This window comes from Populus euphratica, unplaced genomic scaffold, assembly GCF_000495115.2.
Source record: "Populus euphratica unplaced genomic scaffold, PopEup_1.0 scaffold215.1, whole genome shotgun sequence".
In the NCBI taxonomy this organism is placed as follows: domain Eukaryota; kingdom Viridiplantae; phylum Streptophyta; class Magnoliopsida; order Malpighiales; family Salicaceae; genus Populus; species Populus euphratica.
The window spans coordinates 192,519-219,635 of NW_011500098.1; the positions used below are offsets into that span (position 1 = coordinate 192,519).

The 27,117-nt window shown below is 30.3% G+C and overlaps 5 protein-coding genes across 7 annotated transcripts; 3 read left to right on the forward strand and 2 right to left on the reverse strand.

Annotated features, from left to right (window-relative positions):
* The first annotated feature begins 2,193 nt into the window (after positions 1-2,193).
* Positions 2,194-5,541, forward strand: LOC105109366 (nudix hydrolase 2-like). Its single transcript, XM_011004063.1, has 9 exons — positions 2,194-2,445; positions 2,557-2,816; positions 3,269-3,334; positions 3,468-3,605; positions 4,069-4,146; positions 4,238-4,288; positions 4,416-4,450; positions 4,775-4,883; positions 5,100-5,541. Exons 1-9 carry the CDS (start codon positions 2,301-2,303, stop codon positions 5,313-5,315), a joined length of 1,098 nt encoding a protein of 365 aa, XP_011002365.1. The 5' UTR covers positions 2,194-2,300; the 3' UTR covers positions 5,316-5,541.
* Positions 5,542-6,243: 702 nt separating this feature from the next.
* Positions 6,244-7,018, reverse strand: LOC105109367 (nuclear transcription factor Y subunit B-3-like). Its single transcript, XM_011004064.1, has one exon. It carries the CDS (start codon positions 6,976-6,978, stop codon positions 6,421-6,423), a length of 558 nt encoding a protein of 185 aa, XP_011002366.1. The 5' UTR covers positions 6,979-7,018; the 3' UTR covers positions 6,244-6,420.
* Positions 7,019-10,753: 3,735 nt separating this feature from the next.
* LOC105109369 (uncharacterized) lies at positions 10,754-13,188 on the forward strand. The gene is made up of 2 exons (XM_011004069.1): positions 10,754-11,079; positions 12,470-13,188. The coding sequence occupies exons 1-2, from the start codon at positions 10,818-10,820 to the stop codon at positions 12,799-12,801; spliced, it is 594 nt and encodes a 197-aa protein (XP_011002371.1). The 5' UTR covers positions 10,754-10,817; the 3' UTR covers positions 12,802-13,188.
* Positions 13,008-14,847, reverse strand: LOC105109368 (acyl carrier protein 3, mitochondrial-like). 3 transcript variants are annotated; one of them, XM_011004065.1, is made up of 3 exons: positions 14,708-14,847; positions 13,656-13,864; positions 13,008-13,400 (listed from the first exon to the last, which is right to left on the reverse strand). In XM_011004065.1, exons 2-3 carry the CDS (start codon positions 13,851-13,853, stop codon positions 13,209-13,211), a joined length of 390 nt encoding a protein of 129 aa, XP_011002367.1. In that variant the 5' UTR covers positions 13,854-13,864; positions 14,708-14,847; the 3' UTR covers positions 13,008-13,208. The 3 variants fall into 3 exon arrangements, with proteins under 3 accessions (XP_011002367.1, XP_011002368.1, XP_011002370.1); XM_011004066.1 differs by having other exon boundaries at positions 14,704-14,847; XM_011004068.1 differs by having other exon boundaries at positions 14,663-14,847.
* A 7,244-nt stretch (positions 14,848-22,091) lies between these two features.
* Positions 22,092-25,657, forward strand: LOC105109370 (SNF1-related protein kinase regulatory subunit beta-2-like). The gene is made up of 4 exons (XM_011004070.1): positions 22,092-22,748; positions 23,386-23,564; positions 23,666-23,828; positions 25,118-25,657. Exons 1-4 carry the CDS (start codon positions 22,536-22,538, stop codon positions 25,442-25,444), a joined length of 882 nt encoding a protein of 293 aa, XP_011002372.1. The 5' UTR covers positions 22,092-22,535; the 3' UTR covers positions 25,445-25,657.
* Positions 25,658-27,117: the final 1,460 nt, after the last annotated feature.

A 27,117-nucleotide genomic window follows, 5' to 3' on the forward strand; every position in this document is an offset into this window, starting at 1 on the left:
CTAATTATTAATATATTAATAAAAAAAAATCCTCATTAAATAAAAAAAGAGAGTAGATGAATTATATTAAAAAATTATTAAAGTATAGAAATCAAACATGGATACTATAGGATCGATGCCATGTAGGTGTTATCCCACACAAAAATTCAAATATAAGGATTTAAAAGGAATAAATGTAAGTATTTTAAAATAAATAAAAAATTCAAGCTTAAGTTTCTAGAATAAGAGATTTTTTTTATTAAACAAATATCTTGATTTAAATTATTAATAATATTTTAAAATATAATTTATATTATTTTTTAATATATTATCTTATAGATTATCTTGTACTTAATTTTATTAATTAGAATTAATATAATGAGATTTAAACATATGATTATCTAATCATCAATATTTGTATTGTCAAATAATTATTTTAATCTAAAAATTTAAACTATTAAGTAAAAATTTAATAAATGATTTATATAATTTTTTAACATACCTCTTCAAGTAAAAATTTAATATATGATTTAAAAAATCTTTTAGACTTGAAGTTTATATATACTTATATCATTTTATGGTTGATTTTTATAAAATAGAATAAGAGTTGTAAGATTTGAACTAATGATTGCTTAATCAATAAAACTTTAATATCATGTTAAAGAATTATCTTAACTAGAAAGTGTTTGCATTATTAAATGAGGCTCCAAAATATAATTTATATAATTTTTTAATACCGATAATATATTAAAAAATTATCTCAATCCAAAATAAAAAATAAAATCTTAGGATACAAAGACAAGATTCGATATTTTTGAACCACAAAATGACAGGTTTCCATTTCAATTATAAGTATATTCAATCTCATTATAGATATTATGATCTCATATGAGCTATGTTCTATGAAACTTTAAATTTTTTAAAAAATTTAATTTTTATGTATTTTTTAACATGTTAATATCAAAAATAATTTTTAAATAATAATAAAAATATTATTTTAATATATTTTTAAATGAAAAATAAAAAAACAACCCGCATCATCAAACTACTCTACAACCTTTCTCTAGTTCATTTTCTGTGTTAGAAATGGCTCATCTATGAATGAATCCAGCTCCTAATGGCTTTGTTTTTGAGTCAATGTTCTTAATACATTTTAGCAAAGGGCTTGCTTGATACATAAGTTTTTCTTGAATCATTGTAATGTGTTCTTCATGTCTATATCCTTCGAATGTTGTAGGTTCAAAGCATAATGTCCTTTTCTTTGCTGTTGTAAGCAATAACTCAAACAGTTCGCTCTCATATGTAAGCCCAGCGGCAGCCTTACCGGTTTGGTTGGTTCAGGTTGGATAATGGGTCTATTTCTACACAATATTTATTTTTTATTTTAGGAAGAATTCCAAAGAATATCTTCATTTGTCCACTTATAATTTCTATACAATATCATCCCTCCATGTTTTTTATATACTTATTTTGAGTCTATCTTTTTTATTGAATAAAAAAATAAATTGTTTAAATCAAAATTTAAATTTTAATAAAAATCCTACTTTTCATGGTCGGAAAATGTCTTATTTATCTTATTTTTATTTCTAAAAATTATAGTCGTACGATGTTGCAAAATAATTTTTCATAAACCAACATAGATAAACTATCTACAAACCAATTGAAAGTGCATTAGTTTTCGTTTAAGATCGTCTAAGGATATGTTAATAATAAGAAAAAAGGTAATGCATAGTATTAAAAATAATTGTTTATGAAAGTTACATCTAGTTCTAGATCGAGTTAATTAAAACAAAATTATTTCAATTTATTTTGTAGAAAAATTAAAAAATAATGTTTTGATTTTTTTTAAAGTTATATTGAATTTTGAATTGATAATGAAGTTAATTAGATACATTATATTAATTTTTTTAAAAATCTAACCCGAGTTCAATATTAATTCTACTTGTTGGCTCAGCCGAGCTTATTGTTAATAACTATATTGGAGGCTGCAATGCAGCTTCTGAAATAAAATTCATAAAGCTGGAGTCATATTTTCTGGTGAGTTTGTAATAATAATAGTGATGTAAAGTATTTTTTATTTAAAAATATATTAAAATATTTTTTTATGTTAGTACATTAAAATAATTTTAAAATATAAAAAATATTTTATTTTAAATAAAAAATAATTTTATTTCAAGAAAACATAATTTTCATCGCCCAAACACACCCTCAAAATATGAAATATTCGTAATCTACCCTCAAACACTCAATGATTTCTGAAGATATACCCAACAAAAAACTCAAAATCAAAGTCTTGAGGCCCTTAACCCACGACATTAATCATGCAAAATTATAGGAAAAGGGCCCATCTTTTTATTTGTTACTATCACTATAAATTAACTATGATCAGAAGCCTCTCTACACATTCATTCCTCTCTTCAACAATTATTTTTCCTCTTGGAAGAACCACCCCGCTACCTTCAAAAGGTAAAGAGTTGTACTCTTTCTTGTGTTTTATTGTCCAAAGTTGTGTAAATGTTTCATTTCTTGAATTTTAATTACTGGGTTTTGCTTGGTTTTGATTTTTGATTGTTGTAGTGTGTAAAGTTTGTTCCTTTTTACATTTGGGCAACTGGGTTAAAGCTAGAACTCCTGTTAGTACAAGGACAGTGTCAGCTTTGATGAGTTCAAAATCTGGAATTGAGCAAGTGCTGGTTGAGAATGAAGTGCAACAGGTTAGGTTGCTTGATTCAGTCAATGATGACCATGGAGGTGTCATTGTGGAATTGAGTGAGTCTATGGATTCAAAGGTGTTTGCTTCAATGCTTAAAGCTTCACTTGCTTTATGGAGAAGCCAGGTATGCTTGAGTTTAATCAATTCTGGAGCGTTTTGTGAAAGCTAGGTTCTTGTTGATAAATATTTTATCATCGATGTGTTGTTATCGATTCTGAATATGGAGTTCTTTTTTGGGGCTTGTCTTCTCCGTTCTGGCTTGTTATTACTAATTTTACTGCAAGTGTTTGGGAGATTTGGGATCGCTAAATGAATCCCCAAGTTTGCTTCTTTTTTTTGACATAGTTTCTATTTATTATTCATCTGACAAGAGTCATCAAGTGTTTGTTGTGAAATTAAGTTTATTTTTGTAAAACTGGATTAAGTTCAATTCAAATTTTGGTCTATCATAAGCTCTTAGAAACTTCAATAATTGACTGCATAAACAATTGAAGCCTTTTTTTTGGTGTATATCAGATGTCTTTCTGTCACTGCTTTTTTGTTTTGATGTTTAATGCATTCAAATATGGTGTACAGGGTAAAAGGGGTGTATGGATCAAGGTACCTATTGAACTGGTCAATCTTGTTGAAGCTGCTGTCAAGGTAACCTGTCTGTTTGTATAAATTGCAGTAATGAGCCCATGATGCTCTAAAGGTGCTCGTCCTGGTTTAAACAACAGGTATTGCTAGTGTTCGGTGTTGCCAATTAACCTCCAATTTGTGATTTACAATGCAGGAAGGGTTCTGGTTCCACCATGCAGAGCCAAAATACTTGATGCTTGCATTCTGGATCCCAGAAGGTGTTCATACTCTTCCAGCAAATGCCTCTCACCGAGTGGGTATCGGTGCATTTGTCATGAACAAAAAGAGAGAGGTATTTCTCCATATCTATTTTTCTGGATAAAAGCTGATGCAATAGAGTTAAGGGGTTTGCATTGGATGTGATCGAAGTCTTGTTTGCTGCATGCTAAAGCCTAAAACTCTACATACAGGTGCCCTTAACTAATAGCTATAGGCTATCGCTACTGGTGCTGCTCTGTTGGAAACTAGTATTATAAGGAATCATGTTCCTTCATCAGAAATATGCATGGGGGACTGGGAAACACCACCATGTTAATATGATAGATTTCATTTCCTGCATTTGCATCCTCTTTTTATCTTTTCAGACCCTTTGCTTTGTTTAGCTCTTAAAATATAGGTTCTGATGCCAGGATAGTTGTGAAATGATTATTTGCTTGCTCATTTGAAAAGAATATAGAATAGTTGATACTGTGTTTGGAGGGAGGGTCTCTCTGAATGTTGCTTTCTCGAAACATAATTGCATATTCCATTCCCAGGTGCTTGTGGTCCAAGAGAAAAGTGGCATATTTCGGGGGACAGGTGTGTGGAAGTTCCCTACTGGAGTTGTGGACGAGGTAATGGTTTTAATTTTTCCATCATAGATATGACATTGTTGTGTGTGCTGGCCACTATAGAAAGACCACTGAAGAACTTTCTGTTCTCCAGGGAGAAGACATATATGCAGCTGCAATGAGAGAAGTCAAAGAAGAGACAGGAGTAAGTCATTGTTGTCCAAATTGTATGCTCAAGTGAAATGAGTTGCACATTTATTGCTAATATGGGTGAAGCATCATTTCCCCTAATATAATCTGACTACGTTCCTTGTTTCTTTTTGTCTTGACAGATTGATACAGAATTTGTGGAAGTCCTAGCATTCAGGTATGCAGTGTACTAGAATATTAGTTACCATCAATGCATCCTTGTATTTTGCTACTACATGTCCGTGCTAAAATCTTTGAACTCGGTTAGCTTCTTCCTGATTATGAATTGTGGTGGCTATTTAACTTGAGAAAGGAAACAATGTTTTTCATGTGGCATAACAAACTCCTTTTAAAAGAGTATTTTGGCCTGGACATATCTCCAAAAGCAGCATTAGATCGGACAATAAATAACATTTTTCTCTTTGCTTCCAAAGTTTGTTGTTTGGAATTGGACCTGGTCTCTTTCTGAAATTTACTTCTTTTCTCTTCATCTAACTTACAGGCAAAGCCACAAGTCATTCTTTGATAAGTCAGATTTATTCTTTGTATGCATGTTGCGACCCCTCTCCTTTGACATTGAGAAGCAGGAATCAGAAATAGAGGATGCCCAGGTAATTTTTGACAGAAATTTTCCAATACAAACGTACGTGTCACCTCTGAAGTTAACTGCAAATTCAATTCCGCTTTCATGCCTTCTGGCCAAACTATGCAAATGTTTATAGCTGAATGCATTCCAAATTGATAGATATTATGCAGTTAAATGTTTGAACAACCTCAATATCAGCTGCTTTAGCTAGAAACTCTCGCATTAATTCTTGTGATTGCAGTGGATGCCATGGGATGAATATGTAGCACAGCCATTCGTCCAAAAGCATGAACTTATGAAGCACTTAGTTGGCATATGCAAAGCAAAAGAAGATGAGGCGTATTTCGGGTTTTCTCCAGTCCCCATTACATCAAGATTTTCAGACCAAAAAAGTTATCTGTACGTGAATGATCGAGACCTGAAAGGCAGTAAGGTCAGAATGTCTCAAACAGCATGACCTGAACGCCTCTCACAACCCTCGGGATCATACCAAGGAAAAGATTCAATTTCTGTAATTTCGTTTCATTTATTTTTAGGACAAACAATAAATGTTGTAATTGTCCCTCATTCTTTGAAAAAGGGAAAATAATCTAATTGTATTAATTACCTCAGTATTTGATCCATTAGGTGTACGATGCTGCTCTACGAGCTGCAATCAATTAATAAAATCCCTGTTTCATTCATCATTGTTTGAATAATCCTTCTTTCTGGAATTTGAACGATGAGAAGCAGCTAAATTTTCCTGCCGTATGCCATGTTAGATGTGCTAGTAACAAGATGCTGCAGGGGCATGGGCTGAGCTTGTCTACTGTCTTGTTTATTTTTTATATTACCGTATCAAAATAATTTATATGATTTATAAGTATAAAAATAAATATAAAAATAATAATTTGTATGGAAAAAAATATTTAATTTTTTTCAAAAATATTTTTACACCACAAAAAACACAAAAACAAATGATAGCTGTTTTTAGTTAATGTTAAATAAATAAAAAAATACAGAATGAACTAAAACATATTTAATTGAACAAATATAGAACACTGAGTGAACAAAAATATATTAAATTGAAGAGACAAATATAGAGATGCATCTTATCTTAGATAATTTTGAAATAAATTTTTATCATTTCAATACATTATAAAGAAATGTTATTTTTATCTCTATAATTTGCGTTTTATATTTCTATTCCATCTCAACAGCAACAAAAAAATGTGTTTTTTATTTATATTATGAGTATATAGTACATTTTATGAATGTAGTGATTGGATTAATTTCATACCTCATGAAGTGTATGCTCTATCATCTCTATACCTTATATTAAACATATATATTGAGCCACATCCCCACCCAACCTCATTTCACAAAATAATTAAATAGCCTACCACTAATATATAATTATTAAAGAAAAAGAAAGAGAATTACAAACATCATGGCATGCATCATCAACCATTATAATTACTAGTACTGCAGATATAATTATAAAGCAAGAAGAAATTAAGAAAGAAATAGGAAGAAAAGGTACTTAAAAACAACACTTAACCCCAGCAAAATATTAGTTACTATTACTTTGGCCTACCAGAAGCAGAACCATACATGTTGCCTTGATGAAGGGGATGGTGTCCCTGTCCCATCATCATCATTCTTGACTGCATCCCACCATACACATTGCCCCCATTTCCACCGAACCCACCCCCAGAATCTCCACTATTTACGACACTACCATCCCTTTGATCACCTTGCCTAACTGTTCCCATGGCAGCAGTCCTCTCACCTTCCGTCTCCCTAAACTTTTGCAGATAAATCTTCAATGGCTCAGCATAATCTTCAAAGCCCAATGTTGTCATGGCCCACAAAAGATCATCACCATTGACTGTCTTCCTCTTCTCTCTTTGACACTTATCTGATGCCTCTCCGGTGATGAAGCTAATGAACTCGGACACACACTCTTGCACGGTCTCCTTCCCATCCTTCGAGATCTTTGCATTAGCTGGTAAAGCTTTCTTCATGATCCTGCTAACATTGGCTATAGGCAAGAGCTTGTCCTGCTCTCTTGATGATGTCTCACTGTAGTTTGTATTGTTGTTGTTTTGCCCTCCAGATTCATTGTCTGAATCAGCCATGAAACCTAAAGACTCCTGGGCTTGACTTTCTTTAATATATATATATATATATATATATATATATATATTGTTTGTTTGTTTTGGACCGTACATTTATTGATAAGTTTCTTACAGGTGGATGTTTGATTGGCCTGTGTATCAATCTGAGATGAAGGATATAATATTGAAACAGTTGACTTCTTGTTTATATAGTCGTTGCCCAGTCCACACGTGTACAGGCAGTCTTGTGGTTTGATGATGGGGTTAAGCAAATTCAATTTAATTGGGCAAATGTAACATAATTAAGAAGAAAGACACAACATACAGTTTTATTAATTCGATAATCGACAACTCAACTCAACTTAGTTTTAGTTTTATTAGATTGATATAGCTATTGTTACATCATTTTTATTATCATTATTAATTATGCTAGGTTTTTATCATCATTATTAAACTCAATTTAGTTTACTTATTATTATCTTATATCAAATTATAAAAAAATCAATCTAGAAATGATTTTGTTAATTGATGTTAAAAAATATCTCAATAATTTAAATTATTAGACGAGGTTTTAATATATTTTTAATATTTTTTAAAATGATAATTTTTTGGTATTAAAACTTATACAAACTTATACCTTATATTTAATTTTTATTAAATAAATTAGAATAATAAAATTTAAATTCATGATTATTTAGTTATCAAATTTTTCATATTATATCAAATAACTAATATATATCTCAATCTAATAACTTAAATTATCTATTAGATAAGGTTTAATATATAATTTATATTATTTTTAATTAATTAACTTTTATTTTTTTTAAATAATATTATCTTATTTGTAATTTTTTTTTAGTAATTCAGGTTAATATATGTGATTCTGCTTTACACTAGATCTGGATTGAAGTTAATAGCTATATTTTTTGTTGTGATTTAATAAAGTAAAATTACTACATGGACAGTGATTAATTTTACCCGAAATTAGGGTGGGTGAAACACTTCTCCATTCGTCAACAATACTTGTTTCAAATTCTCACTCCAAAGGGGCTTAATATCATCACGCAAGCAACTTGCTTTCATTCAAAATGATCAAGAATTGACCCAGCATTACTGACTCGATCGGTTTCTCCAGACACCAGGCACTAAAATGGGGCTTAATTATATCATCACGCAACTTGATTCATTCATGCACCTTGAAGACTTCTTGCTCAAGCCCATATCCTGATCATGCACACTCTCATTCACTATATATATATATATAAGGATTCTCTATTTGTAATAAAAGGAAAAAGGGTACTAAACAAATTAATTCCCCACAACAATATTATATTCTAGAACTCAATTGTCTTTAAATTAGGCTTGCAAGAATAGGGGAAGACATACTCTCAAACAACAACTGTTTAGTTAAGTTTGCAGTCAACTGAAATATTTCCCTCTTCACATAAAATTTGCTGCTTCCCTGTGGTTCTTTATGCATGCAAAAGGAGCATAAAAAGAGAACAGCTATTAGCTTCTAAGGAAGAACTTAAAAGGCGTGCACACCTTCTTATTTACTTGCAGGAAAATTGTATTTTTAGTAGAGAAAATTTGGATCCAAATGCAGAAAATCCTGCAATAGAACGCAACCAAAGTAAGAATATGTTCTCGCCATTTTTTTCAAGTACTAGATCCATTCTCTCTAGCAAATTAATGTGGTAGCTTGACGTAAGAATTAATCCCTCTTTAATGTATAAACGTCAAACAATTTGACTATATTACCCCATGCAAAGTTGCAGTAAAACAATATGTCTTACCAAATATATGATCACAAAAGTCAAACCTATAATCCCTTGAAGGTTTTAGTGTTTGGCACCAAGATCGTCATCCTTCGATTTGCAATTAAAAATTATCTTATTTTTATTTTTATTTTTTCTCTCCTCCTCTATGTCTATCTCTCCTATATTAAGTATCACATAAAATCTCTTGCTATGAAGTTGGTTTTAATGATGATTTAACAATAGATATATTTCTTTAAATACTCGAAAACGTTTCCAAAACACAACCTGGGAAAAGGAATCCTAACATTAATTATCCTTGTGTGTGTTAATCTGTTGCTAAATATGCAAAAATGACAGCTCCTGTTTGTTTCTTTTCTTCTTTTTTTCAGCTCAAATCATGGGTAGCATTATCTTATCATCTCAGACACCAAGGCATACATCATTCAGGCCTATAAATAAGTTCAGCATTTGCAATCCAAAACAATTAATCAGAACACAAAAGAAATTACTTGGGAAAACATGATTTCTTTCAGTATTACACAATTCATGCTAGTAATATTATTATCATTTTTATATTGTTCACAATCTTGAGTGATGCTCCGGTATCCTCAACAACATGGATAGTAACTCTACCGTTCATTGCAAATCGAAGGATGATGATATTGCTCCCACCAATCGTGTTTTTCTGGAGGTCATAAAGAAATTACTATCATCAACGACATTAACAGTACTGTGTCGATCGTTCATTGCAAATCCAAGGGTGATGATCTTGGTGTCATAAAACTCCTAACTTCACAGTATTTTCAGTTCGAGTCTTGCAATCAATTTTTTGGTATGCATTGCAACTTTGCATGGGATAACACAGTCAAGTGTTTTAATATTTATACATCTAAGAGGGATGATCTTATTTGTAATGATTGTATATAACTCCATCCGGCCCATGTAGAGAAACCTGCAGGTGCACCGAGCACTAGAAATTGTAAGAAATGGAATAATTAATGAACTGGTGATTATGTATCTTCAATAAAATATAGCTTGATTGCTGAGTGATTTGAATTTATTTCCAAGTGTTTTGCATTTTTTTTAATATATGTGCATTTCATGATTTTAAAGGGATGTAATGCTTTTTCATTGCATCAATAATTTTCGAGGAGGAAAGGGAGATGGATAGTGTAGATAGGAATAGTTGGGGCAGGCTTGAAAATGGAGACGGAAGGAGAGAATTACTTGTGTTTTTCTGCCAAGGTCACAACACTTGTGAAACGTGTCTATGGCTCTATATACATGCTTAAAGATTTGGTAAACGGGTTTTTTTTTTCTGGGATTAATTATTAATTAAACTTTAACTTGTAAAAAAGAATACGTTATGACAAGAGTAGGCAACCAACCTCCATTAACGTCCCTTCCACCTTCTAACTTCTGCCATTGTACACTTGGTGAAACCATGGAGGACAAGACCAACATGCCCTTCCATTTCATTTCAACCTCAAGCTTTTTCGTTCTCATTTTCTTTGGGTGTCAAGAGTTAACTTTCACCTTCTTTAATTAGTTAAGCAACAAAGTTTACCAAAACAAAATAAATGATAAAAGGATGAATCTATTTAGAGTGAAATTATTGTATTGAAAATGTGAACAAAAAACTATAGTAGAGCTCACAGATATAAAATTTAATTTTAATATATGACGGTTGGATTTCAATGAATATAAAACAAATTATGATGATCAAGCATGTTTTTATATTGAATTATGATAATAATAAATGTAAATTCTTCTCCTCTTCATGCGCTATTTTGATGGATTTGTCTTTATTAAATTATGAAATCTATATCTTATTGTTACTTAAATCTAAATTCTAAAATAGAGAAAAATTATTTTTATACAAGGTGGTATATGATAATTTGATTCTTAGGTATTGAGTAGAGAAATTTGTTGACCGTCCAAGTCAACCAAAGAAGGGCAAAATTGTAGTAAGAATGCAATCCAAGGGCAAATGAACCCAAGAGCACCTTATAAAACCACCCTCTCTCCCTTTGTTGTCTCTTCGTGCCATCTTTACCTTGATAAAACAAGTAGGAAAATTTTGCTACAAACACAAAGAAGATGAGCTACTTTAGCGGCTGCAACAATCTTGTGACGATGATGAATTTCATAATTTCCACCATCTTCATCATCTTCACCATCACCCTTCAAGCATCTACAGCTAAAGCAGAGAACCCATTACACGAATTTTCAAGTAGAGAAGAGTTGGTGCAATGGGCTGGCTATGGAGAGGAAAAGCTATCGACTGTGCTAGTCACAGGCACGGTTCTCTGCGAGGCTTGTTTGCATGGTGAAAATCAACTTCATGCATGGCCAATATCAGGTTTTTCCATGTTTCTCGATTTCCTTTCTGGCCTACTTTAATTTCTGGATTGCATGCATGCCCACTTATTATAAACATTTCTTTCAACAAATTTGAACAAAAATCATTCCAAAAACAAACTGGTCATGAACATATTGATGTGATCATCAAGTTTTGTCTAGAGATATGATGAGATTTCTCCAGCTCTTTACCTCTTGTTATCTCTACAATTCTTGGTCTTTTCTTTCCTTGTAATCACTTGAGTGTGTGTAGTATATTATCTAGGCTTATATATTATAACCTTAAATATTAGCTATATTTGCACAAGGTTTTGGTACTGTTTTAGGGTTCCTTGTTAATCTTGCATTTAGTATTTGAGCAATGACCTATAATTGTTTGAGATTTTGGTCACTAGCTTTCAGCCTTTCATGGTAGAAATAACATAGTTTTCAGCCAAACTTGTTATCAAAGAAAAGAGAACTACGTACTAGAATTAGGGATTATGTCATGGTTTATATAGGTGAAGAGTCGCATTGGCCATGTTAAGGCAGCTGCAAAATGAAGCAAAATACAAAGACATTGCTATCAAATCACAGCTTCTTTTTTTGACGTTTATTTTCACTTCCTGTAAGCCTAAAAAGCAAGGGTGATGCTACTAATTTAACATGTTAATTTTCTAGCCTATTTCATCGATCTCTAGCCCATAGAAAAAATTGAATGCTCAAAGAGCAGGTAGTTCCTCTTTAGGCGCGCACTTCCAAATCTTTACGTTTCGTGTAAGAGATTGTTGGTCTTTGAAGCATTCACTTTGGAATTTAATTTGACCTTTATACGTACAAATCTAAGCAAACGGTTATATATGTGTCTTCTTCTTGGCCCAGCAAATTAAATGAATGCCTGGAAACAAAGCTAAGATCCACCAACCTTGAATACGATGACCCAAACCCAAGTGATTGGGATGGGATTTGATGATCATTTTAATTCAATATTGATGAGGAAGATAGTATTAAGAGAGAGATGGGGAAGCCCACGAAAACAGCAACATCTCCCCATAAATTTGTGTTAGAAAAATGCATTTCAGAATTCATTTTGACACTTAAGCAATAAAGGTTGTGTTTAATAGTCTCATTGGATAGAAAGGATAGATATAAAAGACATAAAATAAATATGTTTTTTAAATAATTTTAAAAATATAAATTATAGAGGCACGTAGTTTCTCTTCTCCAAAATCTTCTTTTGTCCTTGGACAAATGACACCTAATAAATTCCACTCAAATGAAATGCTTCGCCTAAATAATTCAACTTTTCTTGATTTTAACCTGACTGGGAACAGGTTTGGTGTTTGATGTACACAAAACTTGAAAGCAATAGCATGCGTTGTTAAAAATTATATATGTTGAAATTCGTACAGGTGCTTTGGTGAACGTCGAATGCCACACCGGTACGAAGCGGAGCAAGAAAAGTTCTGCTCAAGCTATCACAGATGAATATGGAGATTTCCTAATTGATCTACCTTCCCACCTCCATGGAATTCCCCACTTGGAAAGAATATGTTCAGTTCAGGCTCTGAGATTACCACAGAACTCGGTATGCACACCAGCTCATGCCAGGAAACAGAAGGCACTGGAATTATCATCAGTCGGGAATGGCATCCGTAATTACAGTGCCGGGGAGATAAAATTCCTTCAAGTAACATCTAAGCCTTTACAAGCATGCAACGAAAGAGGAAGCAGCGATAAGTAGATTGCATGGTAGGTAGCCAGTTTATAAGAAGATTGGGATACAAGAACAAGACCTCACTTAGATGGCGCTACAGTCACAGCATTGAGTATCATGGTTCAATACCTTTCTTTCTACCAGTTGTAAAATACACATGAGTGGCAACTACATGTAAATAGCATGTAGATAAATAATGATATCTTGTAATGTAAAAAAGCTTGGAGTGATTATAATCATATAAACAAAATTGTCCATTAGAAATTTTCCCTTGATGCCATGGAAAAGTACAGTATCACTAAGAGAAACAAGGCTCCAGTTTTTACAGGTTTGGCAACCTTTATATGTGGTTATTGATACACAAAAACAAACATAGGAAGAGACACATCGTCTTGGAGCACCGTTTCACCTTTAGGAAACCCTAAAATTGATTACTACTCAGGATTTACATTTTTCAGCTCACCTCCTGAAACTATATACTTCGCAACATCAGCGCAACATGTAAGTCTATCCGCTTTCTCTTCAGGAATTTCAATGGAAAATTCTTCCTCAAAAGCCATGACAAGCTCGACCCTGTCTAAACTGTCCAGGCACAAATCTTTTTGGAAATCAGCTGTCTCAGTAACCTGTTCAGAGGTCAAATGAAATCTACATTACTTTTTTGACCTATGTCCTTAGCGACGGACAGAGTGATTGCTGGTTGAAATTAAGAAGAAAATCTCTTTTTTTGACATAAAGTATCACCTAACCATCAGGTTAATATCAGTATGTAAATTTAATCAAATGGAGAGTAAAGGTAAGACTTCCACTTCAAACAATCATAAAATGGACAAGAAACATAAAAAAGAAAGAAAATTTCAAGGAAGCCGTCAATTAGTTACCTTAGTGGCATCAATTTTATCAAACTTCTTAACCAGTCCAATGACTCGATCCATGATTTTATCAGGGCTGGTGCCTGCTGATGTACACATCTTCCGGTGAAGCTGCTTGAACACATTTCCCCTCTGAGCAAATAAAAATTGTTCAGCAGAACCCCTCAGCCTTATGTGGCTCAAGATGGAATTTCTTATGCTTTGCATTTCGACACAAGCTGAAAATCAACATAAGTCTTCCGAATCAGAATGTGCAAATCAAATCACATAAAATCAATGCCAACTGCCAAGACAGCATATATGCATGCGAATGACAGCTGAACAACAACCAAATTTCAAAAACACACTTGTATAATCAATAGGGAACATTCTTTCAACAAACCAGAACTGCACGTAGCATCCTGGCTAGAAGGAGCTAAATTTTAATCAACTATATGCAAACCTGAAACATGTCTAGTGTGAAAAGAAGGCACTAAGGCCAGGATTTACAAATAAATACATGCATCCCCAATTTAAAAGAAACCCCATAAAGTTTTTTGAGCTTTCAATGATTGTTCGTCATAATTCAGTAATTTACACTACAGCAAGAGCAAAATCATGTAGCTCTAAAACACACAAGTCTTACAAAAGGGAAACCTTCGCATTGCAGCCAAAAACTGAACAGAACAAAGGCCCAAGAGAGCAAAATCTGTCAAAATCGTTCAAAGCTTACAACTTTCAGAAAAAGACATTATTCATAGGTAAATGCATGATATCACGTTCAAAATTGAGCATGAAACCACAGTAGAAAGTTACACAAGAACAAATCTCATGCAAACATAATTCCTATATGTATTGATTCACACACTTTCTGGGTTTTTTCTTTTTTTCAAATCTATGTTTAAAAAAACACTTAACGTCAAAGCAACAAATTCTGACAAAATAATCTATCAGGTACCCAGATTCAAGTAAAAGACATGGCTCATGAAATTAAAAAAGACAGACAATTTAACGAGTAAGAAGAACATAGTAACTACCAGTAATTTTAAAAAGAAGAAACAAAGCAGGAACTGCTTACTCACGAGATTTTGCGCCCGCGGATACTGGCTTTTGAGTTAAAATAATAGTTGTTCAGGTGTTTGATTTATCGCCGCAATGAAGCCCCCCCTGTTGAATGGAAGCAAGAGCCTTGTCAATAAGTATCGCTTCATGGGCGGTGCTCAAATGAACGCAGAGAATATTAAATCTGTTTTTTAAAATATTTTTTTATTTTAAAATATATTAAAATAATGTTTTTTATTTTTTAAAATTAACGTATAAAAAAGATTTAAAATATAAAAAAATTAATAAAAAAATTTGAATTTTAAAAAAACATGAATTGATTCATATTCTCAAATACTCTATAATTTTTATGTAAGATTGTGTTAACAGTTGATTTATTGTTTAAAATTTTTTTTATTTTTTTTAAAAAAAATTTATATTAACACATTAAAATAATTTAAAAATATAAAATATTAATTTTAACACAAAAAAATTGAAAATGTTTAGAACCGAAGCAGCCACTAATCTTTTTAAAACTGAGTTAAGGTCAAGAACAATTCAAATAAAACTTAGCTTTCACTGTAACTTAGATAGTTATAATTTTTGTTTTAGTAAAATAGTAAATGGTATTTTTAAAAAAATATATTAAAATAATTTTTTATTTTTTATTTTTAATATTAGTATATCAAAATTATAAAAAGACAAACATTAATTTAATATTTTCTAAAAACAAACATATATTTAAAAGTCACCTAAATAAGGGTCAATCTACGACGTCATTGCATTAGTAAATTTATTTTTTGTGCCTTTTGATTTTCTCGTCAGATTAAATTCGTCTTTCAGTCCTATCAAAACATTAAAATTAAATTAAAAAAAAATATTAAAATTAATCAATTACCTCTAATCTAAATAGTGTGGATTTTAACTGTCTACTTTTTACTATTTATCTTATTATATTTTATTCTAGTTAAATTATGCAAAATTTTATAAGTTTTTTTTAAAAAAACACTTTGGTCTCTGACTTAAAATCAGGAAAATTATATAATTTTTATCCCTTGATATTTTTCTAATTTTATTTTAATACAAAAATTTATTTTTTTTATTTTTTATTCTTGATTGAGAGAGGAGAGAGAGATAACCTGATTCAGGTAGTAGAAAAAGAAATATATCATTGATACCGATTTATGCCACCGAAATAAACAATAATTATGTCAAATTGTTTTATTTGACGAGAGGAGTTTATATTAGGTGTTTTTATATCTTAAAAGTTCATGAAAAAAAACATATCTTAACATGTGATGGTTTTTGGTTTCAAGTTAAATTCGATTTTTTGAGGCTATTGATAGATTTATTATGGTCTCTAAGATGTTTTACAAGTGTTTTGATTAAAAACAGGTTGAAAAACAATTTTTTGGATCAAAAAAACATAAACCATGATTTTCTCGGAACCAAAATGATCAAAATCTTGAGAAAACAGATAATGCATCATCTGTTTTATTTTAAAAAAATAATTGGGATGAGTGATATGTCTTTCATCCTAAGTGCAATTTTTTTTACAAAAAACTTAATCACGAGGCTCTAATGATACGAGCCAAGAGGGCTAGTCTAACTTGCTAGACCTAACTGCGTTTGACCTTTTTTTTACAATTCAATTTTTATTTTAATTGATTTTTTTAAGAAAAACTTAATTATATTTATATTAATACAGCTTCTTTATTTTATTTTGTATAGAGAGCTTTTTTTAAAACAATGATGATTTTTATTATTATGCATTTAATTTTTAAAGAATTTTTTTATTCATCTATGATTTTTTGTTTATCTTTTGTATAAATGAACTATATTTTTGAAAATAAATAATCAGCTTCAATCCTAGATGATTTTTTGTTTATCTTTTATATAGATGAGCTATATTTTTTATTTATCTATGATTCATTCAACCAATTTAATATCTTTGTTTATTTCTATTATTGTATAATTAAATAAAAAATATTTTAATAAAAAAATAGAAAACGTGATTGAATAAATGTTCTATATTGCAAAATTAAATATCTTAATTTATATACATCTCTCGATTTTTCAAGTTTTAATTTTAAGTATCGTTAATGATTTTTTATTTATTTATTTATTATTGGATATAGTTCATAGTTTATTTAATTATATGTATGTATAAACTTTTTAATTTGCACATAAAGTTTTTGAACTATAAAAATATATTGAAAAAACCTACATATATAAAAATTTTAATAAAAATAAAAATATTTGATTCGTGACAGAAAACAAATCATATAAATAGTATTTTATTATAGGTTTTAGAAAATTCTCTGTTTATTAACACAATGAATTGTTAATTGTCTTTTTATTTTTTATTTTTATATTCAAAACAATTGCAGAACTTATATGATAAAATTGTTTTTTCTATATGATCCAATAATCATATGTAAATTAATTAGGAAGAACTTAGTTAGTTTACTTTTTTTATAGTAAAATTAGATTATTATCCTTGTGAAAAAAAAAAGCCTTTAAGTCCAAGTGTATTTTTATCATTTTATTTTCTTTGTTTAAGTCCAAGGGTATTTTTATCATTTTATTTTCTTTGTATCATAAAATGACATAAATACCCTTAAAAGTTGCAAAATACTAAACTTGCATCAAAGGGGTTTTTTAGTCTTTTTATATTTATATACAATGAAATGATAAGTTTAACCTTGATTTCCAAAATCATTGGTTTGCAAGGTGTTTTTATCTTTTTCATAAGTTTTTTTTTGGTAGTATTCAAATGCATTTAAGGGTTGTTTAGTAATTTAATATTTTAAGATATTATTAAATAAATAAAAGATACAATGCGTGACCGTCATCCATGCCATTCTAGAAGCGAGTGGAGAAGCATCCCATGGCAAAAAAAAAAATCTAGTTAATTATTGTGTCATCCAACATGTCTGGTGGTGGCATAGTGGGATGACACATGCGGTCTGATTTATAACGGTTTAACGATGATGAATTTATTTTTTTCTCCCATTATATTCTCTCTCTTAGACCTTGGTATTCACGCCTAGCCTTAAAAAATTCAATTATATCGTCTAGTTTGTATTTCTTTCAAATTCACTACTCGTTCTTTTGATTTTTATTAGTTTTGATTTTAATGATTTTTGAAGTTTATTGTTTTATATAACTTTCACCCTCAACAATTTATTTCATTTAATTTTTATATCCAATTTGTTCATCATTTTTTTTATTGTTTTTTTTTATCTTTGCTATTTTTTTAATTTTATCCTTCAATATTTTATTTCATTTAATTTTGTATCCAATTTTGGTCCTTAATTTTTTTATCATTATTTTATTTTGTTTTTCTATTTAACCCTTATTTATTTTCTATCACTTATTTTATGTACAAGATTTGATCCTCATTGTTTTAATTTTTATTTGTTTTAATTTTTTATGATTGGGAATCTTGCTTCATTATTTTTTCATGTTCACCTTCTATGATATAATCTTAATCTCATAAACTAGATCTCTGATTTCTAAGATTAGCCCACTTTTTGTTTGATTTTTTTAATTATTTTTTTAAAAAAATATTTGTTGTATCATTCGAGATTTAGTTATTGGACCTTAAGTTTTGTGAGATGTTCTACTTTTCTTTTCTTTTCTTGGAGTTATATTTATCTTATATCTCATTTCACAAGTTAATTGAGTTAATTAAGATTGACTTATGTTTTTTAAAATTATTTTTTAAATTTTATCTTTTGACATTAAATTATTGGTCATTGAGCTTTGTGAATTTTTTTTAAAAAAAATTATATGGGGTTATCTCGGGTGCAATTTAATCAAGTTAATATATGTTGGCTCAATTTTTTTTTATCATTTTTATTGATTTAACTTTGGTTTATTTTTTCCAAGTTTTGTTTTAAATCTATTTTTTTTATTATAATCTCATATCACATTTGGGTGAATCTCCTCACATGACATTATGAAAAAAACTGTTCACTGTGTTTTTTTTTTTTAATTTGGGCCTTATCATACTAAATTATAAGTCAATTTATTAGGGATAGTGAGATTGAAAGACAGTAGACCAATGTAAAATTTGTTTTGAAGGAAATGGGTGGCTTTAAAAAGTTTGGATGAGATGTTTATTATAGCTCATATATTTTTCAAATGGTAGATGTTAAGTCCCTTTTTATTTGAAATTAAAGGAAAAATCATTTTTTACTTCAAACTTTATTTTCTTTATTTTTTTGGCCCTTTGAAAAAGATGTGAGAGAATTTTATTATAATCCAGTGCTAAAAAGAAAAAATTTCTATTGACACAGATTTTGGTCATCAAAACAATTAAAATTAGGCTTAAATTGTTTCTTCTAATGAGGAAAATTCACATCAAGGGCTTTTTTTATACCTTGAAATTTCCTAGAAAACATATTTGATCTCATTAAGATTTTTAATTTTAGGTTTGTGGGCAAGTTTTTTTTTTTTCAGATCTAAAATGAGTTTATCAAATTGTCTAAAATATTTTCTAGGTATTTTGGGTAAAAAATTAGTTGAAATTTGATTTTTAGATAAAAAAAACTTATGGCTTGTTTTTCCGATCATTATGATAGTTGAAAATTAGGTATTATAGACGACACATCATCTAATTTAGTTTTTCTCAAAAACATTATTTTATTTTTTTATGATTGGGAATCTTGCTTCATTATTTTTTCATGTTTACCTTCTATGATATAATCTTAGTCTCATAAACTAGATCTCTGATTTCAAAGATTAGCCCACTTTTTGTTTGTTTTTTTTAATTATTTTTTTTTTAAAATATTTGTTGTATCATTCGACATTTAGTTATTGGACCTTAAGTTTTGTGATATGTTCTATTTTTCTTTTCTTTTCTTGGAGTTATCTTTATCTTATATCTCATTTCGCAAGTTAATTGAGTTAATCAAGATTGACTTATGTTTTTTAAAATTATTTTTTAAATTTTATCTTTTGACATTAAATTATTGGCCATTGAGCTTTGTGAATTTTAAAAAAAAAATTATATGGGGTTATTTCGGGTGCAATTTAATCAAGTTAATATATGTTGGCTCAATTTTTTTTTATCATTTTTATTGATTTAACTTTGGTTTATTTTTTCCAAGTTTTGTTTTAAATCTAGTTTTTTTATCATAATCTCATATCGCATTTGGGTGGATCTCCTCACACGACATTATGAAAAAAACTATTCACTGTATTTTTTTTTTTCAATTTGGGCCTTATCATACTAAATTATAAGTCAATTTATTAGGGATAGTGAGATTGAAAGACAGTAGACCAATGTAAAATTTTTTTTGAAGGAAATGGGTGGCTTTAAAAAGTCTGGACGAGATGTTTATTATAGCTCATATATTTTTCAAATGGTAGATGTTAAGTCCTTTTTTATTTGAAATTAAAGGAAAAATCATTTTTTACTTCAAACTTTATTTTCTTTATTTTTTTGGCCCTTTGAAAAAGATGTGAGAGAATTTTATTATAATCCAGTGCTAAAAAGAAAAAATTTCTATTGACACAGATTTTGGTCATAAAAACAATAAAATTTCTATTGACACAGATTTTGGTCATCAAAACAATTAAAATTAGGCTTAAATTGTTTCTTCTAACGAGGAAAATTCACATCAATGACTTTTTTTATACCTTGAAATTTCCTAGAAAACATATTTGATCTCATTAAGATTTTTAATTTTAGGTTTGAGGGCAAGTTTTTTTTTTCAGATCTAAAATGAGTTTATCAAATTGTCTAAAATATTTTCTAGGTATTTTGGGTAAAAAATTAGTTGAAATTTGATTTTTAAATAAAAAAAACTTATGGCTTGTTTTTCCAATCATTATAATAGTTGAAAATTAGGTATTATAATGACACGTCATCTAATTTAGTTTTTCTCAAAAACATTAAGACAGATGATCATCAAAAAATAAAAAATCAAGAGCCCAAGCACGTGGGCTCTTGCTGTCTTAATTAGGCATTATTGGCTTTTAAAATTTGTTTTAAATGTTTTTTAATTAATCTTTTTTATATTTATTTTTTCAAACTAATTTTTAAATTTATATTTAAATTAATGCCTTTTTTATTTTGTTTTTTAGATTTTTTTAAATAGAAATTATTTTTAATTATTTTATATGCATTTAATTTTTTGAGAGAATGTTCTAATTCATATATAATTCCTTTTTAGGTTTTACATAAATTAAATTTATTTTAAAAATAAAAAAATATTTATTTTTGAATAATATTTTAATATGTGTAACCTTGTATAATATTAATTTTTTTTATTTTATTATCATTTAATTAAATAAAAAAATCAATTTTACGAGCAAAGTTTTTAAATACAACCATGTTAAAAATTTGAAGCTAGGTCAAATATTTTGGTTTATATCCTACTTTTAATTGGTGTTGTTAGGTTAAATATTTTGGTTTATATCTGACTGTTTTAATTTTTAATTATTGTTGATGACTTTTTATTAATTAATTTATTAATAAATATAGTTTTTAATTTATTTTATTAAATATATAAATAATTTTTTCAATTTCAATTTATATTTTGTTTTATTAAAATATATGTTGAAAAAATTAATATATTTTATTTAAAAAAAATTATCATTACATCGAAACTCGGGTCATATAAATAAGTATATAATAGAATAAAAAAATTATAAATTTTTTATTTTGTACCCTAATTTAATATTAAATTTCTAATGATTAAAAAGAGAATATAAAACCTTAACTTTTTGGAAACCCTGAAGATTTGCTAGTTTTTTGTACTTCATACTAATTGTTATCGTTGATTTTGGGATTGAAAAGAAAATAGTACATCAACATGCAGTGCAGTGCAGTGTAATTTCAACAAAAAAAAAGAAAAGAAAAGAAGCTTATTGCAAAGTACAATTTCCTCCTTTCTTCATCTCCTCCTTTTTTTATAGTGGTAAAGTGCAATTTGAATCTTATTTATCAAAATAAACTTTATACTATGATTTTTTTGAGAAAAATAACATACTCGTATTGATAATTAATGTCATGACTTCTATTCTATTATTAGAAAATGACAATAAGAGTTGAGAGGTACAAGATAATTTACTTGTAAGATAAATTTGTAGCCCTAGTGATTTTGATTTATATATTTTCATACCTTGTATTACCTCACATTAATCTTTATTTTTTTTATTTATCTACTTTTCTATTTTTATAATGAACAGAACAACATATTGTGAATTAAAATTAGAAATAATTTAGTTTATGTGCTCTCTCTCTCTATATATATAAGAATTATTTCATATTAACACCAAAAAGTAACTCAAAAAAACTTAAAAATTCTTTTCTTATTAAAGAAAAAAAATAAAGATAGCAATAATTTAAAGGAAAAGGACTTTGTCAAATGATGACGTGCCCACCATCCCATACACACTCAAATACTAAACAAGGAAATCAACATGAGGCTCGATACATTTACATCACACATTGGCCCACCTCCACCACCATCACCACCACTTCCACGTCTTCCTTTCCTCCTCCTCTCCACCATCCACCACAACCACCACTCTTCTTTCACTTCAACCTATTTCCCCACCTCACTGGGAAGATCACTCTCCTTTTTACTACTCCAAAATTCTCCTTTCTCTGTTTTTTCCCCACACTCCTTAGTTACTTGACACAAAAATAATAAAGTTACAAGCTTTGTTCAATTTTGGCATCTGGGTCTAGCCCCAAATTGTATCCTTTTGGCTTGCTATTAATTTGATTCAACTATATGGTTTTTGGGTTTTGATAAAGTTTCAATCTTTATACAATCCTATCAGTAATAAACAACAGCAACAACATTAATAAAGACCATTAATTTGTAACTTGGAAAGAGTTATCAATAAATGGGGAATGTGAATGGAAGAGAAGAGGAAGAAGGAGCAATTAGTCCATCAAGTGTTGGTGGTGGTGAAAGAGAAAGGAGTGACAGCAGTGAGGTTATGGTTGCATCAGATGAGTCCCATGTTAGTTATCCTGTACCCCCTTCTGAAATGATGGGTCACTCACCTCCTCATAGCCCTAGAGCTACTCACTCACCTCTTCTGTTCACTCCTCAGGTGTGTTTTTTGTGTTTTTGGTTGCTTTTGTTTTTTATTTTCACGAGGGTTCTATGAATGAATCAACTAAATTGTTTGAGGATTTGATTGGTTTTGTTAGTTTTTAGATGATTCTGGATTGATATCACATCATCTTCGTTGTGAGATTCTATTAGATGCTGAAGAATTTTGTTAGTTTTTAAAAAGTCTTGATTTGGCTGTATTTTTTGTGGGAATCAGAAAGGAAATTGCTTTAGCTACTTTTAACGTGTGAAAAGATGTGAATAGCATTAGCCATAGGGTTCTTGCTATGAGATTCTACTTGGGCGTGGACACGATTAGTGGTTTCAAATTTGGTGCCATGTAGCTTGTGTTGTCAATCTGGAACAAAGCGTGCATTTCGATTTGATGTAAATAGGGATTGAGCTGTTATTTTTAATCCGACTAGATCAAGTGTTACATGAACTAAAACTTTGTTGGATCCTGGTGATATTCATTTTAATATTTAGTGCTATCTTCATGTAACTTGCACTTCTTCATGCCCAAGAAAATATTTTCGTTAAGCTGAGTTATTTGCTTTATGTCTATTCCAGTGTGTGCTTCCATCTACAACCCTATTAGAGTTGCTATCTTTTAATTGCATGCTTTTTGTTGTTAGGTCCCTTTGGCTCCATTGCAAAGACCTGATGAGATTCAAATTCCAAGCCACTCGTGGATGCAAACTTCTTTAGGGTATGAAGAAATGTGCAATGAGCATGGAATTCCAACAATGATTACATGGAGCTATGGTGGCAAGGAAGTAGCTGTCGAGGGATCATGGGATGACTGGAAAACAAGGTTCTTAAAATCCAGTGCTTACATTTTCCCCGTCTGTGTCATAACAATTTCAGGAGCCACTTTGTGATTCGCTAATATATCCTGATTACATTGTTGATCAGAATTCCTTTGCAAAGATCTGGAAAAGACTACACTATAATGAAAGTTCTGCCATCAGGAGTTTACCAATACAGGTTTATTGTTGATGGACAGTGGAGGTATTCCCCTGACTTGCCCTGGGCCAAAGATGATGCTGGCAATGCTCACAACACTTTGGATTTGCAAGTAATATTTTCATCCCTTCCCTTTGGTATTTCAGCGGAACTGATTCCTCCAAATTAAAGGGGAGACCAGTAAAAATTTCCCCTTCTCAATTAATCTATTGTGTCTATATGGAACCTGTTACTTCTCTTCTCTTTTCCTTGAATGATAATTAGTGCATAAATAGTCCATATAAGTTAAAATTTTCACTTTTACTAGGTAAGTGATATCAACTTCATTCAAAGGTCCAAAAATCACATATCTAGCACTGACAAAGGAAGGAGAAAGAATTTGACTTTAGATATTTATCCCTGTCTTCATATTGTAGAGATGCTATTCTTTTAGGTCTACTAATTTATTGATCTCAAACTAACATATTTTAGATTGTGCGACAATTTCTCCAACACAAGGTTTGTATGAAACTCCCCGGTGAATATGTTTACCTGGAGCAGACTTGCTTCCATTATATTATGTTAAGCAAGGTTCATGAGCTTATCAATGTGTAAAATATAAAGAGGAATTCATGAATAAAGTTGATTGATTTAAATCATTTTAGCTAGTGAAATCAGTATGAGGTTCAAAACAAAGAGTAAATAAATGAAATATAATTTGGTGTCTAAATAGCTTGTGGGTTGCGTTTTAAACATTAGATACCCTACTTACTATTTCCACCTTTTTATGTCCTCCTGCTTTTCATGACACTTCCAGCATAGTGTTCTCTTGGTGTCATCATGAATGCGTAAGGAGAAACTATCTTTAATGTAATTTTGGGTTATCTTCCTGTTTTACTGGCTCCACACTGCCAGTTCTATTCCTGTCTGTTTTTGGAAGTATCATAAATGACAGAAAAATATGGAGAATATTTAGCACAATTCTCTTACCCTAAAACTTAAACAACATTTGGAGCTTGCCAAAATTGCATTTGTACAGGTTTTTCTTGCAGTTTCAGTTTTCTTTCTCTGAAGAAATAAAGCAGTTTATTCTCATAATTGGTTGGTGCAACACTTGCTGCCTTGCAGGTTTAATGATCAGTTCCTTAAAATAGTGTATGCTTTGTGTGTGATATTTTATAAGGATAAATCACAGCATATTGGCTATTGCATGATGGCAAAAGCATGATATTCAAATAGCTTAGGACCTTCTGTTTCACAATTCTGATTTTGTGATCTATCTGACTTGTAGGATTAAAAGATATTTAATGCTGCTCATCCTACTAGTTTTTTTAATGTCTTATGCGTGCCTCCTTTAGTCCTGTGTCTTGGAATTAGAATATGAAATATTCAGAATTGTGGTTGCCAAATAATGTTTTGCAGGACTTTGTTCCAGAAGACCTTGAAAGTATATCTGGTTTTGAACCCCCTCAGTCCCCAGAGTTGAGCTACAGTAATTTGCAACTTGGTAGCGAGGATTTTGCAAAAGAGCCACCAATGGTTCCTCCACACTTACAGATGACACTGCTCAATATGCCATCATCCTACATGGAGATACCGCCTCCTTCATCAAGACCTCAACATGTAGTGCTTAATCATCTCTATATGCAGAAGGGGAAGAGTGGGCCTGCTGTGGTGGCACTTGGTTCAACACATAGATTCTTAGCCAAGTATGTGACTGTGGTGCTTTACAAATCTTTGCAGAGGTAATAATTTATTGCATCTGTGTGGGAGTCTGTTCTACCATCCCTAATATCTAGTTTAATATATATGCCAATGGCGCAAGTAAGCTCAGGAAGGAGTCACCTCTGGCATTAAAAAAGATTGTATTTTACAAAATACAAATCCTTGATAACCATTGTTAGTCAAATAGCTACTTGTTCATATGGGGAAAAGAGCTAATTATTCTCTTGCTTTGGCTCATCAAATGCCTTTACCACATTCGCCTAGAGTCCTCAATTGATTTAACTGGATTGGGGACATCTTCATACATGCCTTGATGCTCTTTTCTTTTCTGGAGAGGAAAATGGCTAGACGCTTGAAATCTTGGTGTGGTTTTTTTTTCCCTAGTAGAAGAGATTATCTTGATGGCATAACCGTGGGAGGTTCGTCTCAAATTTCTTCATTTTTCCATTAACGATTATAGCAATGACTTTGGATGTTGATGGGATGTGGTTTCTAGAGTCGGTACAAAATTTCTCGTGGGCACTAATCTTGAACTGTGGCCAGATTTGGATTCAGATCCCCCATAAGAATGCATGTGTTGAAGTCTAGTCGTTAAGCATGGATTGGAATTGAATGCTGGATGAATCTTAGCACTTTGTTTCACATACAAAAACTTGTATAATCTTCACGAATTCTATTGTAAAACAAGAAGATATTCTTGATTAGTATGCATTTCTGGTTTTTAAGGCTAATATCATGTATATTAAACCTGGTCTAGCTTGGTATGTATACCTGGTGATCTGCCCACCAACTTGGGACTTGACTTGAGCCGGTTTCAGATTAAACCTGCACCCCCCCCCCCCCCCCCCCCACCCCCCAACTTGGGACCTGACTTGAGCTCATTTCATATTAAACTTGATTGGGAGTTGATTTGGTCAGACTTGAATAATTTAAAATTTGATCAAAATATAGTTTGAAAAGGAATTTAAAACAATGACATTTTAATAATGCTATGAGCCAAGCAATTGGCTGTGGAAAGAAATTTGCCATTAAGGATTTTGTTTTTCAAACTAGCATGGTAATTTATTTTTTTTAAAGGAAATAGCAAAGGCGAAAACTTTTTTTTATATATATAAAAAATAGCACAATTTAAAGATTTGTAATCAACATATTATGCAACTTCAACTTCGTCTGCAATTTTGCAATTTCAGAGGATAATAGACGCCTGCAAAAAGGGTGTGAGGCAATTTCTCTAGCCTTCTCTATAAAAATAAAATAAAATTATAGCCATTCAACAAAATTATACTCAACGAGCTTAGTTGATAAGATATGACTACAAAATAAATTCAATTATATAAATTCATAAAAACTCATTCTAATTTATAATATAAGAATTTGACGACATGTAGATAATTAAGTTTAATATCTGATAAATTAAGATTTCAACCTATCTAAAATAAATATTATACAACGATAATTCAAAAGTTCAAGATTTAATTAAGAATCAAGCATTGTGAAATGACTTACTCTTTTTTTTTTCTTAATTCAAACCCTTATTTTATACCCTTTCAAATCCAAAATTATCCATTAGTGTCAAAAAAAAAAAAGAGCATGCAATCCCTGGTGCATGGAAAATTAATTAGAAAAGATTCCCTGATACAAATTAAAGAGTGAGTAAATGATTGCATTCGCTAGATGCAATGGCAAACAAATTCAAG

Bases quoted from the DNA above. Each gene is read 5' to 3' on its own strand.
- LOC105109369 (XM_011004069.1), top strand. From the start codon at position 10,818: ATGAGCTACTTTAGCGGCTGCAACAATCTTGTGACGATGATGAATTTC. The intron at 11,080-12,469 runs GTTTTTCCATGT...AAATTCGTACAG, and splicing joins TCATGCATGGCCAATATCAG to GTGCTTTGGTGAACGTCGAA.
- LOC105109370 (XM_011004070.1), top strand. From the start codon at position 22,536: ATGGGGAATGTGAATGGAAGAGAAGAGGAAGAAGGAGCAATTAGTCCA. The intron at 22,749-23,385 runs GTGTGTTTTTTG...TTTTGTTGTTAG, and splicing joins CTCTTCTGTTCACTCCTCAG to GTCCCTTTGGCTCCATTGCA. The intron at 23,829-25,117 runs GTAATATTTTCA...AATGTTTTGCAG, and splicing joins ACAACACTTTGGATTTGCAA to GACTTTGTTCCAGAAGACCT.
- LOC105109367 (XM_011004064.1), bottom strand. From the start codon at position 6,978: ATGGCTGATTCAGACAATGAATCTGGAGGGCAAAACAACAACAATACA.
- LOC105109366 (XM_011004063.1), top strand. From the start codon at position 2,301: ATGCAAAATTATAGGAAAAGGGCCCATCTTTTTATTTGTTACTATCAC. The intron at 3,606-4,068 runs GTATTTCTCCAT...TTCCATTCCCAG, and splicing joins TCATGAACAAAAAGAGAGAG to GTGCTTGTGGTCCAAGAGAA. The intron at 4,884-5,099 runs GTAATTTTTGAC...TTGTGATTGCAG, and splicing joins CAGAAATAGAGGATGCCCAG to TGGATGCCATGGGATGAATA.
- LOC105109368 (XM_011004065.1), bottom strand. From the start codon at position 13,853: ATGCAAAGCATAAGAAATTCCATCTTGAGCCACATAAGGCTGAGGGGT. The intron at 13,401-13,655 runs GTAACTAATTGA...ACCTCTGAACAG, and splicing joins ATAAAATTGATGCCACTAAG to GTTACTGAGACAGCTGATTT.